General features: G+C 44.1%; 1 protein-coding gene across 2 annotated transcripts in view; it reads right to left on the bottom strand.

Annotated features, from left to right (window-relative positions):
- The window catches only part of MAP7D1 (MAP7 domain containing 1), a 148,074-nt gene extending 134,274 nt beyond the window's left edge, over positions 1 to 13,800 (bottom strand). The window contains exon 1 of one of the 2 annotated variants that reach the window (XM_040337333.1): positions 13,284 to 13,800. In XM_040337333.1, the coding sequence (XP_040193267.1) occupies positions 13,284 to 13,329 (46 nt within the window). In that variant the 5' untranslated portion in view covers positions 13,330 to 13,800. Of the gene's footprint in view, positions 1 to 13,277 lie in introns of both variants that reach the window. The other variant, XM_040337332.1, reaches the window with a different exon arrangement.
- Positions 13,801 to 20,270: the final 6,470 nt, after the last annotated feature.

Raw genomic sequence — 20,270 nt, 5'->3', positions numbered from 1 at the left:
AAAATACACTTTTGGCCTGGTAATTGCATGGAGGGACTGAGAAACTGTTATATGCCTGGTTGCCATGCACCCAATAGGGAACAGAACCAGGGACAAACAGCGAGAACAGCTCAGGGTCTATGCTACACTTGAATGGAAATTTTTTAAAACCAGAGTTTAGCATATCTTTAAAAAAAAAAATCTCCACCCGTTCATCATTATTTGAAACTTTCTTGCTTGATACGCAGTTTGTGCACTCAAAAATATTGCAAAAATAGCAGCACGCTCAACCTATACTAGAGTGAATCTCTAAACATCTTCTTTTTTTTTTTACTTTACATAGAGTATTGATTTACAAGACAGTGAAAAAAAGTTTCTTTAATCGCATAGAAGAAAAGTCACTACAGAAACTAGTGGAAATTTCTCCCTGAGGAAAAGTTTGCTCTTGGCCGTCACCGGAAACAGGTGATCCCATTTGATGATTGATTGGTGATCCCTATTTCTGTTCTGGTGACAAATGTTAAACTTTTAAAGTTCCCATCAGTACTTGGCCTGCCAACAATGGATTCCAAGAAAAATGGGAGGACGAGTCTCCCTAGGCTTCTAACCAAAAGGTGCAATTGCATTTTGATAATAATGTCCATTTGTATGGGTTGTAAATACAGTTCTAGGGCTCCGAGCATTTTGAGGCTTTGTTAAAAGTGCTTCATTGCTTGACATTGCTCTACCATTACATTCAATGCTGCCAAGTTCACCTCAGATTGTAGTGTTGGTTGGAAATATAAATAAGCTTCTTTTGGGACATAGTCAAATACTTTGGCCCAAACAGACGTCAACGAGAGTGTGCAAAAATGCACCTTTCTGCGCGTTTTTTCTCGATTTTTCATTAGCGAAAAACTGGAGCATGCACAAAGATGATATTAAAATGCATGCAAAAGTACTCCCCCAAAACATTAAAAAGGCACTGCAAAAAATATAAAATTAAGAACACATTTTTAAAACATTTAACCTTCATGTTTGTAATAAGAACAGCAATGTAGAGGTCTGTTAAAAAGCGTATTTAACAAATGAAAGGTCCTTTCTGCTGTATAACAATACTGCGATTTTTTAAATCAGAACATCCAACATAGTGCAAACCTGCCAGCGACATTTATTGTCACCCTAATGATGAAATCTGTAACTGCTTATTTGAATAGCGAAAGCAAATAATTCAGAGCACAGTGCAGAAATCCAGACTAAGTACATAGACTGTGTAAACGGCGTTTAAATTCTGGACACATCAGTATAAAAAGTGGGAATCTTCTTTTATAACAGCATGATTTATACCATCCTCTTAGCAACTAATTACAAAGTAACAATTTACTTAGAGGGGAAAAAAGGATAGACAATGTTTCCATTGTGCAACACCTATTATGGATTTGGGAGCTGTGGTAGTGAAAGCCATCTTCATCAGAAACCCAACGTCAAGAAAGAAATGTTGGCCATTGTACAAAGTCCAACACTACAGGTTACAGGTACACTTATAGCGAAAAATGTGTGCGTTATAAGTTAAAGGCTCTGAAAGCTCATTCTATGTATTTGGGTAATTTAAGGTCCATCAAAAACCAGTATACTAAATCCTTGTCAGCTTTTACATTTCCCAGGCTTCTCTTGGCAAAGCAGCCTTGTGTGCGGTCATTTCATCAAGTCACGCATAATAATGTACCAACTACAGTATGTATTGCCTAGTACAAAAAGAGAGCTTTTATTACAGGTGTCATTTAAACTTTTGAGTTCTGTTCCCAAAAAGCTACTTGAAATCTGTTCTAGGGTTTAGAAAAAGCCAGCTGGAAAAGGAAGCATAAGCACAGAGAATTTGGCAACCTAAGTCACACGAGAGGTCTTCAGGAGCCAATTAAGACCTATCACAATGCATGTCGAAAAAAAGGCTTCTTCCTGGGTAAAAAAATAAATAAATCACACTCTTATAATTTAACTCAAAGTGTCTAAATTGAGAGAGAGATGGATATATTATATATATATATATATATATATATATATATATATATAAAAAATAATATTATATCTCTATCTATAGATCTCTCTCATTATATATATATATATATATATATATATATATATATATATATATATATATATATATATATATATATATATATATCTGTACATACATCTCTCTCTCTCTCTCCCTCCCCCCATCTATCACACACACTTGTGCTCATAAGTTTACATACCCTGGCATAATTTATAATTTCTTGGCCAAATTATATATATATATATATATATATATATATATATATATATATATATATATATATATATATCTGAATAAATTCAGAAATATTTTTGCCTTCTCAAACTCTGTTGCCCATTTGTTCTCAAAGTCAATGGAACAAGTTGACATGTCCATGCCTAAATCCGCAAGTTATTACTGCGATGAATGCAATTATAAATAAGGGAAAGATGTAAAAAAAATACAACTTTGTTTATTCTACTATAGCGCTGCTTTATTAATTTGTTTTTTTAAAACGATTATTTTGGATACCTTAGGCCCCTTTTCACACTGACACGTTTTTCAGGCGGTTTAACGCTAAAATTAGCGCTGCTATACCGACTGAAAAAATTGTGCCCTGCAGTCTTCAGTGTGAAAGCTCGAAGGCTTTCACACTGAATCGGTGCGCCAGCAGGACCGCTCCAAAAGTCTTGCTAGCCGCATCTTTGGAGCGGTGAAGGAGCGGGGGTGTTTACCGCTCCTTCCCATTGAAATCAATGGGAAACCGCGGTAATACCGCCCGCAATGCGCCTCTGCAGAGGTATTAACCATTTTTCGGCCGAATACCACCAGCCCACCTCCTGCGCCCAGTGTGAATGGGGCCTTAGAGACAGAGTAAGAGCAATCTTGATACACAATAGGCAACATAAAGTAAGAGAAAGGTAGAATATAGTTTATTATATTGCTCAGCATAAAGAACCTCATTCAAGGGTATAAGTAGCACAGACTATTACATAACACAGACCACAGCAACCATAACACTGGTGAAAAATCGAAGGAATGTAGCAGGGGTTACAAAGACTGTAAAGCAGGGGTCTCAAAGTACCGGCCCGCGGGCCATTTGCGGCCCACGGACTGGTTAAAAATGGCCCGCAGGCAAGGCCGATCCTGGGCTTTTTTTTTTTTTTTTTTACTGCTCATGCTCCGCAGAGGGGGAGGTGCCCAACAGTGTTGCCTCTCTATCTCCTCTGTTCTCTCTGATGCACGCTGCTGCAGCCCAGAGAGAGAACAGAACGGAGGAAGGCGCGGAGGAAGGATCCGCCCATTGCCCCGCCCACCATGCACTCATGATCGATCAGAGACCCGATCCAGGGTCCTGCTGCTACTTCTGCGTGTGTTCTCTGGGTGCCCTATCACAAGGCCTCTGTGAAAGCCACGAGGAGAGGACTCAGGCAAATGATCCTGACTGCCAGGAGAGGTGAGTAAGGGGGGAGTATTTTATGGAGTGTGGGGGGTAATTGTGTAGTGTGGGGGGTAATTGTGTAGTGTGGGGGGTAATTGTGTAGTGTGGGGGGTAATTGTGTAGTGTGGGGGGTAATTGTGTAGTGTGGGGGGCAATTGTGTAAAGTGGGGGTAATTATGGCGTGCAGAGGTATTTTATGGAGTGTGGGGGGTATTTTATGGAGTGTTGGGGGGGGGGGGTAATTGTGTAGAGTGGGGGTAATCATGCAGTGTGGGGGGTATTTTATGCAGTGTGGGGCTATTTGTGCAGTGTGGGGGGATTTGTGCAGTGTGGGGGTAATTATGGAGTTTTGGGGTAATTATGGAGTGTGGGGGGTAATGCTGGGGGTTAATAATGCGTTTGCTGACACCAATGCTGGGTTAATAATGCGTTTGCTGACACCAGTGATGGGGTTAATAATGCGTTTGCTGACACCAATGCTGGGCTAATAATGTGTTTGCTGACACCAGTGCTAGGGGTTAATAATGCATTTGCTGACACCAGTACTGGGTTATTATTGGGTTTGCTGACACCAGTGATGGGTTTAATAATTAATTTGCTGACACCAATGCTGGGTTAATAATGCATTTTCTGACACCAGTGATGGGGTTAATAATGCGTTTGCTGACACCAGTGCTGGGGGTTAATAATGCGTTTGTTGACACCAGTGCTGGGCGTTAATAATGCGTTTGCTGACACCAGTGATGGGGTTAATAATGCGTTTGCTGACACCAGTGCTGGGTATAGTATAGTATATTATTGCTGGTATAGTTTGTTTTTGAAGTTTTGAAAGTTTGCATGCGGCCCCCATGGGATTTGAAAACTTGTCATGTGGCCCTCAGGCAATTTGAGTTTGAGACCCCTGCTGTAAAGGATATCTTCCACATAAAGAGATTTGGTTGATGAACTCCTAAATTAAGCAAGTATCTTGTCCCACTAAAGTCTCACTATAGTATTTACAAAACTCCTCTATCTTCCTCCCGAAAAGTACATGTAGCATTAAGATCAATTGTGGGCAACAGATAAAAGAATTAGTAAGCTAATAATGCTCTACGGAGACACTGCAACTGTGCAGCAATCAGAACATTCTCCCAATTTATGGTAAATGAAGTTCTTAGTAAACCACAGTAGCCGCAATTCGTTTACAGGCGCTTTTAATGGAGAAACATTTTTGACTATTTTCAATGTAAAAAACCTTCTAAAACGCAAATGCGGCATGGAAAAGTGGCACAACAGACGTTTTTAAATGTCAGGTACTATCTGTCAAGTTAAATCGTTCAGGAGAGGTTTTAAAACGTCCCGTGTAAATGAAGCCTGAAAGTAGCCCGTGTTCTCTGTACGCTTAAAGCAGTAGAAAACCACTGTTTTTTTTTGTTGTAAACTTGCATGGCAATGTCCTAGTGTGCTAGTATGCATCGGCAGCGGGAGAAGACAGCGGAGAGAGGGGAACCGGCAGCCGGATGAAGACAGCGGAGAGAGGGGAACCGGCTCTTGTTAAAGGGGGCTTCCAGATTCCGATAAGCCCCGGAGAGAGTAGCTGCTGACTTTTAATAAACACGCACTCACCTGTTCCATGGTCAAGTGATGTGGCCATCCGAACTCTCGATTATCACCCCTGTCTCTCCTCGGCATCACTATTGTGGGCACCCGGCTGTGACAGCTTGCGGCTTCACAGGTAAGTGCACACTGTGCATGTGCGAGTCACGCTGCGCATCCCGAATGGCTCGAGCAATCTTCTGGGACCTGTGTCAAGTCCCAGAAGATTTCAGGGAGGGGGAGGGAGAGGAGTCGCCGCCTAGGCAGCGCAAGCAGAATTGGAAGCTGGGTACCTGTCAAAATAACATGCCAAATGTGCCATGTCAGGGGGTTAGGAGTCCTTAAAGCAGATGTTCCACTTTTGGGTGGCACTCCGCTTTAAGGCTTTTTTCACACAGTCTGTCCGATCAGGTCCGTCTGTCAGTTTCTCAGATTGACCTGATTGGACCCCCCCAGTCTCTTCTATGGAGCGGCAGATGTCAGAAAACACATGTACGCTAACATCTACCATTTGATCCTGTTCGCCAAACACAGACGGATGGTGGTCCTATTCCCCATCCGTCCGGCGGATCGGATGGAAATGGACAGGTGGCCGTTTCCATCCAATTGCCCCATAGAGGAGAAGGACATGCACTCTGCAGAGTGCACACGGACCTGTCATCCGCCTGCTCAGCGTAGAGATCCCCCCCGAGCAAGCGGAAAACTTGAAAATTTGCATTTGTCATGGAGTCATCCACTTGCTTAGGTCAAGTCAATAAAGGTTAACACCATTTTGGATATCTTCCAGAAGAATGGGGTAAAAGGTTGCGACACTGAACATATCATTTTGGCAGATTGTAGATGGCACAACAGAAAATAATTAGTACCCAATCACACAGAAAATGTGTATTTCAATCTTCATCTTAGATGAACAGTCCTGTTTAAGAATAAAAAATTAACCATCTAGGTTAAAGACATAAGTGCATCTTCCATCTTGCCAAGAGAATTTCACAGGCAGAACAGTTTGGCTTCAACTTTGGCCTTTAACAAGCAAACACTTGATGAAAGGACATCCATGCAATTTACTGAATAAAGCCTAGCAAAGAAAGGTTGTTTGTGCCGATGCCAGCAACAATTTGTTTCCTCAAAAACAAAGTGCCAGACACATTATTAGTAGAATCGTAACTCCAGATAAGGATGAAACTAGAGATATTACTCTAATCTTTCTACAGCTACTGTAAAACTATAAGCCACCTTTGACCATCAGCCCCTGAGGAAACAGTGTTGGAAAGAGGTGGGTTAGTATTACATTTTTAAAATAGGACACATGGTAGCCATATACTTGAAAATGCAAAGATCTGTCACAACCAAAATCCAAATGAATTAGTATAACTGGACATAATGTATAGATGAATGTGCCCTCAGACAACGCTGCTCCGCTCAACGGGGCTTGGTCACAGTGGCTGAGGCCACATTCATCTACATACTAATACACTGGGTTGGCGAGCAGTGGCCTTTCTGCCCTTTCATCCTTGAATGGTACACGGACGCCAGCACCCTTCACTGCAACCGGCAGGGAGTCTTCTGCCTCAGCTTAGAGTGGCACTGTAAGTTTCATTTGGATCACTGGGCATACTATACGTTCTGAACCACAAGAGCAAAACGTTTAACTGGGGCAATTTATATTGTACATCAGGGGTCTTCAAACTATGGCCCTCCAGTTGTTCAGGAACCACAATTCCCATCATGCCTAGTCATGTCTGTGAAAATGCCTCATGGGATGTGTAGTTCTGCAACAGCTGGAGGGCCGTAGTTTGAGGACCTCTGTTGTACATGAATGCAAAACTTTTTTCCTTTTCAATAGAATGGTGAGGGATTAAAGTATTTATTGCCATCTGTATCTCAGTTGTGGAAATTCACCCCTTTGATTGTCCTAGTGGCCACTACCATCTAGACCAAGGGTCTTCAAACTATGGCCCTCCTGTTGTTCAGGAACTACAATTCCCATCATGCCTTGTCATGTCTGTGAATGTCAGAGTTTTACAATGCCTAATGGGATTTGTAGTTCTGCAACAGCTTGATGGCCATAGTTTGAAGATCCCTGATCTAGACCTAGAGAAAGGAAACATCCAAAATATCTTGTCACCAGAAAAAGAAGCGCCAATCACTAGTGCCCAGCGTGCAGTCCTCTGGCATATATTCTGTGGCCTTTGAAGATAGTAGTCTGTGTTTTAATGTTTACTCAATCCAAATGAAGAAAATACACTATAGACTGGCTTCTGGTTCGGTTTAGGTCTTAAGACAGCCAGCCATACATTGATAGATATTTGGAAGGTTCAGCAACTACGAAACGTCTTCAACCTTACAGAACAAGTCCAGGTAAATGTGACCATTGCTAGATACACCATGACCTGGATAAATGAGAACCTTCACAAACACATATCGTACAGTTCCCATGGTGTAGAATAGCGTTTCCCAAACCTGTCCTCAAGTTTCACCAACAACTCATATTGTATAGATATCCACACAAGTAACTGAATCAAATTGCTGAGACATTAGGTCACTTTGCCTGTGAATATGGGGGATTACAAGCAAAATATGCTCTGCTGGTTGGTCCTAATGAAAGGTATGGAAAGCATGGTTATATTGTCTGCTCAAGCTGGGTAAACAAACTTACATTGAGCTGAAAAAAAAAAAAAAAAAAAAAAATACTGCAAACTGGTATAGAGGAGAATACTCAAAAATATGTGACTTGGTAAGCATAGAAATATGTAGGGGCCATTCTGTATACTACAGACAGGCACATGGTACACAAGCAAAAAACAACAGTGCTTTTGGTCAGATTAACAAAGTTAATTTGGGCACCAGGGAGACAGTAAAAACAGGCTGCTGACATGCTGTTTTACTGCCCTCAACCACCTACCTAAAGCCTAACATACAGCCGCAGGTTGTTCACATTCTGCACTCACAAAGCTTTGCGGCGTGGCAAATTTAACATAGCGGGGTTGATTTACTAAAACTAGAGCTTGCGAAATCTGGTGCAGGTCTGCATAGTAACCAGTTTCCATTTTTTTTTTTGTCAAAGCTTAATTGAACAATGCTACCATGCACAGCTGTACCAGATAGTGCACTCTTTAGTTTTAGTAAATCAACCGCAGTATGTCAAGTTGACAGGTGGCACTGCCTGTCAAACTTGCCATCAAGTCAATGCAGCTATATTGCAACTGCCAGCCAAACACTTGGCCGGGTGTTTCGTCACATATGGCTACCCATCACAGTCTGCTCCGGAAGTGACGTTCTGCTGAAAAATGTTGCACTGCGCATGCGCGCCGCCGCCATATGCGTTCCAACACTTTTACGACATAACAGCACACTAAAACCGTGATGGGTAGTCGAATGTGACAAAACAGCCCCATCTTGCTATGCTCTGCACTCCTCCACCCTAAGGATACAGTGAGAAGGGGATAAGCGGACATCTTTTTACACCCCCCGAGTGTACATTACAGTAAACTGAGGTTCTATAGTAAAAAAAAAAAACAGTACTTGGAACTCCGTCTGACAGTGTAGGAACAATAATCAACTCCAGACTTGACTATGCCAATGCACTTTACCTAGGACTCCCAAAATACCAAATTGCCCGTCTACAAGTCATCCAGAATACGGCGGCACGACTAGTAACAGGGAAAAAACCCTGGGAATCAATCTCCCCTCCCTGAGATCCCTTCACTGGTTGCCCGTAAAAGACCGCATTACGTTTAAGGCACTGTGCCTGATGCACAAATGTGTTCAAAGAGATGCTCCCCAATATCTATGTGAAAAAATAAAAAGTCACAACCCCAATCGCGTTCTCCGTTCTACTAACCAAAATCTACTCCAGATACCCAAGGCCAGATATAAGTCCAAAGGAGAATGAAGATTTGCAGTTCAAGAACCTAGATTGTGGAACAGTCTACCGACCAGCATCCGAACGGAAGTGAATCACCAGGCCTTCAGGAAAAAACTCAAAACCCATCTATTCTGAAGGCAAAATATAGTAGGAAATGGATACCAAGCGCCCTAAAGGCATGTGTCGCGCTATACAAGTTTCTCACTCACTCACATGTTGAATTTTAAAAGCAACGGACTTCTGTCAGATTAGCAAATGTGTGACATCAGCAGGCTTGCCGCTGCTTTTAAAATTCAACATGTAAACAGTCAGACGGAGTTCTAAGTACTGTATTTCACTATAGAACCTCAGTTTACTGTTATAAATAAGTGTAAAATGTAAAACTCTGGGGGGTGTACAAAGATATCCACTTGTCCCCTTCTCACTGTATGCTTGGAGTGGAGGAGTGCGGAGTATAGCAAGATGGCGGTGTTTCGTCACATTTGGCTACCCATCACGGTTTTAGTGTGCCGTTTTGTCATAAAACGTCGGCGGCGTCGCGCATTTGCAGTGCGAAATTTTTCAGCAGAACGTCACCTCCTGGAGCAAACTGTGATGGGTAGCCATATGTGAAGAAACACCGGCCAAGTGTTTGGCTGGCAGTTGCAATATAGCTGCATTGACTTGATGGCACGTTTGACAGGCAGTGCCACCTGCAAACTGTGATGGGTAGCCATCTGTGACGAAACACCGGAAGTGGCCAGTGCATTATTCCCACTGAAAATTGGCAGTCGGCAAAAAAAAAAATATAACAGGTAATCACGGGGCGGCAAGATCGTCTCCTGAATGCCTGACCACCACGGATCGCGTTTCAGAGAGTAAATGAGTTTAACGTGAGGGTACCAGTTTTGACAGCTACATGCAGTGTGGGTAATAGTTTTGACAGCTACAGGCAGTGGTAACTTTAACAAATTAAGGCTCCTTCATAAACATACTACCCTTATTACTTTTTATTACTCGGAATTACCAAAAGTGCATTTGTTGATCCATTCAATGTCTTCATCTCAAGATTAGTCCTGCTATGCAGAGCTACAGGTGGCCTCAAACAGTGATGACGTTTTGGACATGTGACAAGACATAACATACCGCCTAACGTTTCCGGGCCTGACCAATCGGCAATCGCCTATTTATTCATTTTTCACCTAGTTCATCTGCAACAATTGTTCCAGTTACATGCACTATATAATTACCACTGAGTGCTGGAATTCTTGGTATCTGCCTATGGTCTTCTTTAGGCCTGACCACAGCCAAAAGACGATCAGCAAATATTAGTTGCTCGTAACTTGTCCATGCATATGCTATGTCATTTACACGGAATGCATTGACACCTCTGACCCCTCTATTACCTTGTGAAACAAAGGCCAACAAAATTCCAACCAACACAATAGCCTTTTCCCCTTGAAGGAGAAGTCAGTGGATTCTGCAAATCCACAGGAACCAGCAATCACATGTCTGAGTATATTTCGCATTCACTCTGGTTATGCAACTATGACATTCTAAAACACAACATCATTTTTATCTACTGTGATAATTCATTTTCTCCCTAGGACTGGGGTTTTCAGGGAAGTTTTATGCAGGCTTGGAGTGCTGACATCACTTTACAGGTCTAAAATGTATTTTCTCTGACATGAAATACGAACAAAGCATATCATTCTATAGTGTGTACGTGTCTCAATTAGGAGTACCAAGTTTCACTTTTGTCTGTCGCTTTATTCCTCTATCAGCATGAATCCCTTCAGACAAGTTTTCCTGACACCAAGAGAAAAATGGTGACGGGGGAGGGACCTCCAGCTGAATGACAGCCTCAGCTCTGTTCCTCTATGCTGTGTGGAAGGGATCTGTCTCTTCCCTCCAATCAGCTTTTGGAGCTCTCCTCACTGAGCTCTGCAGTGTGTAATTTCAGCTCCCCGCCCATTTTTTCTGAACTCTCAGACAAGCTTTAAAAATTCAGTACTTTGAATAGATGAAGAGAAGACTGCAGACAGATAGATACAACTTGTGTAGGAGGATTTGTTTCATCTCTGTGCATCACCTGAGGTCAGTCCCTTCACTAGGATATATATATATACATACATACATACATACATACATACATACATATACATACACACACACACACACACATATATATATATATATATATATTTTTTTTTTACACACATACTGTACATACACAACCACTTTAAACCAATAGACCAGCCTTTCCTAACCTTTTTACCTAAGGGCAGTGGTTCCCAACGTTCATCAAGTACCGTCAACAGGTCATGTTTTGGGAATGTAAATAAACTAGGAAATCAGACACCAACCGACTGATGATAAAATAGTTCTACCTTTATTGAAATATCCATCAAAACATAAAAGTATTCATCATATAAAAGAATTTGAGGCGTTTCTGCCCCAACCTTAAGGCCTTAGTCATAATAAAAAGGGAATTTCCCTTAGATAAAAATAGCTGTCATACATACAAAGCCACCGATTTACAGCACTTGTGCAAGGCGAAGGAAACCCTGAAAACGTGACCTGTTGAGGATACTTGAGGACTGAGGTTGGGAACTAGTGTTCCAAAAGAACCCTTGAAATACATTTTAGGTCTCAGGGAATGCCTGCAATTCATTGGAGGTAGGTGAAAAAAAAATGCCATATACGTTAGTGGTTGAAATGCCACCCTTACAGATTAATAAAAAGATAACCGACATGGCATTGGTTCCAGAACTATGCATGCACCATCAAAAGGGAGGTCAATCGGCACTGGAACTATGCATGAACCATCAAAAGGGAGGACAATCGGCACTGGAACTATGCATGAACCATCAAAAGGGAGGACACTCGGCACTGGAACTATGCATGCACCATCAAAAGGGAGGTCAATCAGCACTGGTTCCAGAACTATGCATGCACCATCAAAAGGGAGGACACTCGGCACTGGAACTATGCATGCACCATCAAAAGGGAGGTCAATCGGCACTGGAACTATGCATGAACCATCAAAAGGGAGGACAATCGGCACTGGAACTATGCATGAACCATCAAAAGGGAGGACAATCGGCACTGGAACTCTGCATGCACCATCAAAAGGGAGGACAATCGGCACTGGAACTATGCATTCACCATCAAAAGGGAGGACAATCGGCACTGGAACTAGGCATTCACCATCAAAAGGGAGGACAATCAGCACTGGAACTAGGCATGCACCATCAAACGGGAGGACAATCGGCACTGGAACTATGCATGCACCATCAAAAGGGAGGACAATCGGCACTAGAACTATGCATACACCATCAAAAGCCAGGTCAATCGGCACTGGCACCGGAACTATGCACAAACCATCAAAAGGAAGGTCAATCTTCACTGGCTCAAAAACTATGCATGCACCATTAAACAGGAGGTCAATCAGCCTAAAGTGGAACTTGACCCAAAAAGGGAAAGTTCTGCTTGCTGGCATCCTCCCTCACTCCACTGCCCCTTTTGGCACTTTTTTTTGTGGGAGGAGGGGGGGGGAGCGGGAGCGGGAACCTGGTTTTGACAGGTAACTGCTCCCACTTCCAGTTAGATGCGGCGCAATGATGTCAATGAAGTTAACAACAAACCACCCCCCCCCTCCCTTAAGGCTTCACTGCCGGTTTCCTCTAAGATACTGGCATCTGCACCCGAATTGGCTTGGGTGACGACATCACTGGATCCCGAGACGGGCAAGTGTCCTTATATTATAAGTCTGCAGCTACAGCATTTGTTTAGGGGGAGGGGAGCCTGGAGCTCCTCTAAGTAGCCCCCTACCAACCTCTAGAAGAACCCCTAGCATTCCACAAGACCCTGGACTAGACAAAAGATTCAGAAAGTTGGAAGAAGAAAAATCCCTGTCTTGGAGACATCTGGGCATTGAAATTCAGATCCTGTAGCAGCTACAGGGTGAGACACACAAAGTATATCTTCTTTCACAGCCTGTTGGTTGTGAGGAGGGGGGGGATGGAGTGACGGTGCCCCCCTCCGCCTGAATCAGTCTATTGTGTAGTCTTCCTCCATGATGACTATCTGGAGCATTGTATGCTTAAAGGGGGGAAGAAGAGAGCATGTATTTTAGTGTCCAGTAGAGGAATCTGCAGCGTCATTAGGTGGGCACAGAGCTAGAAGCAGCCAGGCTGGAGGCTATTCTCTAGCGGTGACCTCACCCAGGCTGTGGAGGGAGTGGGCTGGCATATGCCATAGCTCTGCACAATCTCATCAAGATGCACAAGTGATGGTCACCATGCATGATCACCCATCACCACTGAAATCTAACAAGTAACCATAATCACTGATTGCTCCTCACTTCCCAAACTCCAGCACTCCTAGCATTGCTTAGGATCTTTATTGATAAGGAGCTTTACCTGCTGCTGCTGTGTGTTCCTCTGCTGTGGTCTCCCCAGTCTGCTTGTCCATGTCCTCAACACAACTAGGGATCGCCTGTCTTAGAGTGCTAGCTCCTCTGGTTCTCTTCTTTTTTCCCAGGATCAGGGCTGAGATTGATGCAGTCTCATTCCTAAAGGCAACAGGATCCGATTAACAGTTGTGGAAGAAAGGATTCATCACCACCAGGGAGGGAAGAATCTTGTCCAGCCCCCTCCCAGCACACATAGATAGATAAAGCCAGGGTCTGGGGAGATCTCCTTTGTTGGGGTGCCTCTTCCCCACCCCCCTACGATAGATCACAACTTCCCAATCCCTGAGCACAGATAGGAGGAGAGCAGCTGATGGAAAGGCTATTGTACAGACACTGGGTAACCTCTAACATAGGAGCGTACCAAGTGCGCCGGAGAGGGGGGGACCAACTGCTCTCTAAGCTAACATTAAAGCTGCTATTCCCCTCAGGACTACAATTCAGAAGCCCAGCCCAGGTGACGGGAACTATTCTCACACCACACACCGTTCTCAGTTCCAGTGTAGTATGTGAAACGAAGAGGTGGTCGCTGAGAAGTACGACCCCCCCTTTTCCGGGGATTGGTTGGTGCTGTCAGCGTGTTGAGACTATCTAAGGAAAGTTGCATTCTTTCAGAATTGGGAAGCACAGATGGTGACTCATTCAGTCTGGCTCCACACACCCAGCCCAGTGCGGAGGATCCAGGCAAAGGGGATGTATACAGCCCGTGTACTCCGCATGCATCATCCCGCTCCCAGCATTGCCCATGGTCAGGGAGGAAGAGCGGGGTGACGTCATCAGCACGCTGCTCATCACTGCCACACTCAGGGCAGGGCTGGGGTGACTCCGCATGCGTTCTTCCTTACAGTGGTCACCTCACCATCTTAAAGAAGTATTATCACCCACAATTTCTTTTATTTCTTTACCCACTTACCCACAGGACACGTTTACCCCCTTCCCGCCCAGGCCAATTTTCAGCGCTATCGCATCTTCAAAGACAATTGCGCGGTCATGTACCCACATGACATTTTTATCATTTTTTTTTTTTTTTAAAACAGGAGCTTTCTTTTGGTGGTATTTAACCACTTCAGCCCCGGAAAAATGTACCCCCTTCCTGACCAGAGCACCTTTTGCGATATGGCACTGCGTCGCTTTAACTGACAATTCCGCGACGTTGCACCCAACCAAAATTGACATCCTCTTTTCCCCACAAATAGAGCTTTCTTTGGTGGTATTTGATCACCTCTGCGGTTTTTATTTTTTGCGCTAAAACAACAACAACAAAAAAAGACAGTTTTTTTTTTACTTTCTGCTATAATAAATATTCCCCAAAAATATATATAAAAAAATAATTACATCTACAATCTACATATTTTTTGTAAAAAAAAAATCATAATAAGTGTATATTAGTGGGTTTGCACAAAAGTTATAGCGTCTACAAAATAGGGAATAGATTTATGGCACTTTTATAATTTATTTTTATTAGTAATGGTGGTGATCTGCGATTTTAATCGTGACTGCAACATTGCGGCGGACACTTTTGACACTATTTTGGCACCATTGTCATTTATACAGCGAACAGTGCTATAAAAATGCACCGATTACTGGCAGGGAAAGGATTAAACACTAGGGGGCGATCAAGGGGTTAACTGTGTTCCCTCACTGTGTTCCAACTGTGGGGGGTGGTCTCACAACAACATGACAGAGGTCACTGCTTCCGATGACAGGGAGCAGTAGATCTCTGTCATGTTGCTAGGCAGAACAGGGAAATGCCTTGTTTACATAGGCATCTCCCTGTTCTGCAGCTCCGTGTCACAATCGTGGGCCCCCCCGGCAGACATCGAGCCCGCGGGCATGCTCACGGAGTACGCGGCGTTCGTGTGCGCCCACTAGGCCGCAATTTAAAGGGGACAGAAAGGTATGCCCATTTGCCCAGCCGTGCCATTGTGCCAACATATATCGTTGTGCGCTGGTCAGAAAGGGGTTAAAGAAGTATTATAACCCACAATTTTTTTAGCTTAATACACTTTAACCCCCTTCCTGTCCAGGCCTATTTTCAGCGCTATCATATTTTCAGTGACCATTGCAGTTATAAACCCATATGACATTTTTAGCATTTTTTGAGATAGAGCATGCTTTTGGTGGTATTACATAATCACAGGGTAATAAATAAGTAAATTGTCCCTGATTTGGAGCAACGTCCCTCTGTCCCTCTTATTTGTCTCTCATTTTGGTCTGATCCATATAGTTGTATGTAAAATGCACTTTTTAGCTTTCAAAAAGTGTTTCCCAGTGTTAAACCTTTCATTTCATTTCAAAATTGCTGCATTTGTAAATTTAAAAAAAGTCAATATAAAAGGAATAGTAGTGGTAAAAAAAAACCCTTGTGGATTTAATTAACCTTTTTTGGGGTTAATTCTCCTTTAAGGGGGTGTGGCAGGGGGGGCGTGTCCTATGCTTACATACATTTGCTAGTAGGTGTCCTTCATTCCCATCTCAAAATATTGGGAGGTATGGATGAGGCGGCACTGATGGCCACTGACGAGGCGGCACTGATGGCCACCGACAAGGCAGCACCGATGAGGGGGCACTGATGGCCACTGACGAGGATTCACTGATGGCCACCGACGAGGCGGCACTGACGAGGGGGCACTGATGGCCACTGACGAGGAGGCACTGATGGCCACCGACAAGGCCGCACTGATGGCCACTGACGAGGAGGCACTGATGGCCACTAATGAAGCAGGACTAATTAGGCGGCACTGATGGCCACTAATGAAGCGGGACTAATGAGGCTGCACTGATGGTCACTAATAATGCAGCACTAATGAGGCGGCACTGATGGCCACTGACGAGGCTGCACCGATTGCCACTGATATGTTGCACTGATGGGGCTGCACTGATTATCAATTGCTCTGATCAGTGTCAATGTACCCTGCCACTGTCACGGCTTTCCTTTCCTTACACAATGACAGTGTTGAAGAAAAGACAATGCCAAAAACTGGCATGTGTTTACATGGGAGAAGCTGTGATTGAACACAGCTGATCACATAGTACAGTGGCTGAGTTCACAGTGCTGCCGGAATGCGGCTCTCAGCAGGGTCTGGTGCTTCCCTGTTCTCGGATTCAGGGCCGAATTTTTGCCTGAATTCGGCCCTAAAACAGAGCCAAAGACGCACAGCACTCCTGTGCAATCCGCTCTGCCGCCGCCACCACAGAGATATGTGAACCGGCTTCTTAGAGAGACGGTCACAATCTCCTGTCATGCGAATTGGATGCAGGCTAACCTTTATCCAATTTGCACTACTGTGAACCCAGCCTTAATGTCATTGGCTCTTTACCCTGATCAGTGAAGCGCTGTGTCCGAGGGATGCGGCTCACCATCAATCGCCACGCTTATTTGTAAAATTGGCAAAAGGCAGATACAGAACACAATTTAACCACTTCAGCTCTGGAAGGTTTTCCCCCCTTAATGACCAGGCCATTTTTTGCGATACAGCACTGCGTTGCTTTAACTGACAATTGCAAGGGAATGCGACGCTGTACCCAAACAAAAGTGACGTCCTTTTTTCTCCACAAATAGAGCTTTTTTTTGGTGGTATTTGATCACCTCTGCATTTTTTGCACTTTAAACAAAAAAAAAGCGTAAATTTTGAAAACAAATAATATATATTTTTTACTTTTTGCTATAATAAATATACCAATTGAAAAAAATAAAATAAAAATGTATTTATCAGTTTAGGCCAATATGTATTCTTCTACATATTTTTGGTAAAAAAAAAATAAAAAAAAAATCACAATAAGTGTATATTTATTGGTTTGCGCAAAAGTTATAGCGTCTACAAAATGGGGGATAGATTTATGGCATTTTTTTTACTAGTAATGGCGGCGATCTGCGATTTTTAGTGGGACTGCAACATAGCGGTGGACAGGTCGGACGCGTTTACAATTTTTTTTGGGACCATTGACATTTATACAGCGATCAGTGCTATAAAAATGCACTGATTACTGTGTAAATGTCACTGGCAGGGAAGGGGTCAACACTAAGGAGCGATCAATGGTTTAACTGTGTTCCCTTGTGTGTTTCTAACCGTGGGGGGCAGTGTACTGACTGGTGGAGGAGACATACCGCTACGCGCATCGGGTACCCCGCCGTGCAGCAGGCGCACACTCGCTTGCTATGGCTCTTACAAGAGCCGACATATAGGTACGGCGATTCGCGCAGGGGAGCCAAACTGCTGCCGTAAATGTACGTGAGCCAGTCGGGAAGTGGTTAAAACACACAGTAGGTATACAGGTGTAACAAACGACAGACACGAGTAGCCTACACATTTTGTGGAAGTTTCTGCTTCATCAGGACACTTGGATGTGCTTGACCAGAGAAAATAAACTTGTGCCCCACCGTGGTATGCACATGGCTTCTCACCCGGGGGTGAACAAAACGTGCCCACTAGCCCATGGGGGGGGGGGGGACCTTGCAGAGTGCCCTAAAGCCCAAACTTCTAGGGGAAAGAGTTAACAGTGGACAGTGCAGTCTGGAGACAGTCTGTTAGCTTGAAGAAATGGGGAGGGATGAGCAGAGGAGTGCCTTGACATCCTGGGCCACAGGGCTGTGTCTTTCTATTGACATACACAGTGTATGGAGACAACTCTAGTCCCTGCATTCAAGGGTGCTGAAAGAGCAAAGCGTCAACCTGAAACAGGAAACCTGGGGCATCATGGCACCAACCTAAACAGAAACATAGGCAAGGATTATAGTGATATTAAAGTCATATGCTCCGGCAGCACATTCGTGTAGTGGTTAGCACGGCCGCCTAGCAGTACTAGGGGCATTGGTTCCAACCATGGCACTACCTGGCATATTCTCCCTGGGCCTGTATTGGTTTCCTGCCATGCTTATGCAGTTAGGTTAATTGGATCCTGTCTAAATTAGCCCTGGTATATGTAGGTATGAATATGAGTTAGGGACCATAGATTGTAAGCTCCTTGAGGGCAGGGGTTAATGTGAATGTTGTATATACAGTAAGTGTAAATTGTTGGCACTATATAAATAACTAATAAAGATGTTATACTTACCCTGTTTCCCCAAAAATAAGACCTACCCTGAAAATAAGACCTAGCGTTATTTTCAAGGAGGGCTGCAATATAAGCCCTACCCCGAAAATAAGCCCTAGTTAAAAATGCTTGTAAAATCCTATAATCCACTCTATTACAGTAGTATATCATGTACAATGTGTGTGTTTCTGTAATATAAATGCGGGGGAAGAGAGCTCCGGCGGGTAACAGAAGCGCAGATCGGCGCTATAACAAATGTATTTGGCACAATTATATTACAAAAACACACACATTATACAATACTGTAATAGAGTGGATTATAGGATTTCACAAGCATTTTTAACTCAGTTCACACTGGGGATTCCTGACAGGCAGGGAGGGAGAGGGGGAGAGAAGACCACACATTACATGGTAAGACCTACCCCGAAAATAAGCCCTACTGTGTCTTTTGTTGCGGAAATTAATATAAGACCCGGGCTTATTTTCGGGGAAACACGGTACCTGCTCTGTGCGATGATAACAGCCCTGATTCTCCTCATCTGAGGGGGGAAAGGGAGAGGTTCAAGAGCTCATAGGCATAGAGGATGTTACATGGAAGAAAAATAAAAACACAGTAAAAAATGACCTAATGAAAAAAAAAGTAAGCGAAAAAAGTCAGATTTTCGGATCGTATGTATAGGGCATAAGGCCTCGTGCACACTGCAGCTGCCAAATTCACTTTTTAAAATGCATTTGACTTTTTCTTCTGCCCCTAAATGCCAATCTATGCTAGCCTACCGTCTAGGCATTTACAGGTATTTAGAGGTAAGGGTGTTTAGGGTCAGAAATCTGAATGCACCAAAACCGCATTCAGGAGAGGACCATTTGGGCAGAAAAAATGCCCCACGCACGCAAACTGTGGCGGAGTCAGCCTGCAGGCCAACCAGAAAAATATCAAATGGATTCCTCCATCCACGCTACACAGAGTGAGTAGATGAGTCTCAAGCTGAGGCCATTGTATTTGGACAGCCGACTGCCAGCTTTCAAAATATATATGTGTATGGCCAGATTAAAGCCTCGTACACACGATTGGATTTTCCGACGGGAATTGTGTGTTGACAGACTGTTGGTGGAAAATCCGCCCGTTTGTACGCTCCATCGGACAATTGTTGTTGGATTTTCCGGGGACAAATTTTGGATGGCAATCTTTAAAATTTTCCATGGACAACGGTCTGTTGGACAAAACTCCAAAGTACAAACACGCATGCTCGGAAGCAGTGGCAGTTCGTCCATAGAGGGTGCTGGAATGCCGCCCCCTCTGGCTCTCACCGCCACTGAGTCTACTAACAGATTCATGCATTGCAAGTTATTGTCGCCGCTGCGCTTTTCTATTCAGATGGCCGGACATGAGGCGCCGACCATCTGAATAACGGCAGCTGGTTGGCTGTACGGAAGTGCCTATCAGAGCCAGCGGCTCTGATAGGCTTTCCGAGTACAGCCCTCGGGTCCCCGGAAGCTTATCCTCGGAACGCACGGGGTGTGCGTTTCTTGGATAAGACTGACAGGCGCCTCAGCCAATCTGGTTGGCCGGTTCTGGCTACCGGTAACCTGATTGGCTGAAGCGTCATCGAGGGCGGGAGAAGACATCGAAGCGAGGGTCGAGGACGTGGATGGCTGACTCCAGTAAAGGTAAGTGCCAGGCGGGGGGGGCACAGCGGTGACGAAGGGCACAGTGACATAAATGGGCACAGTGGCGACAACTAAAGGGCACAGTGACGACAATAGGCACAGTGGGGACAATGGGCACAGTGGGGACAATTGACACAGCGGCATGAATGGGCACAGTGGCGACAATTGGCACAGCAGCATGAATGGGCACAGTGGCGACAATTAAAGGGCACAGTGACATCAATGGGCACAGTGGCGCCAA

Source organism: Rana temporaria, chromosome 2 (genome assembly GCF_905171775.1).
Source record: "Rana temporaria chromosome 2, aRanTem1.1, whole genome shotgun sequence".
Lineage (NCBI taxonomy): Eukaryota > Metazoa > Chordata > Amphibia > Anura > Ranidae > Rana > Rana temporaria.
The sequence above is the reverse complement of the archived record's forward strand: the minus strand, read 5'-3'. Positions and strand labels throughout refer to the sequence as shown.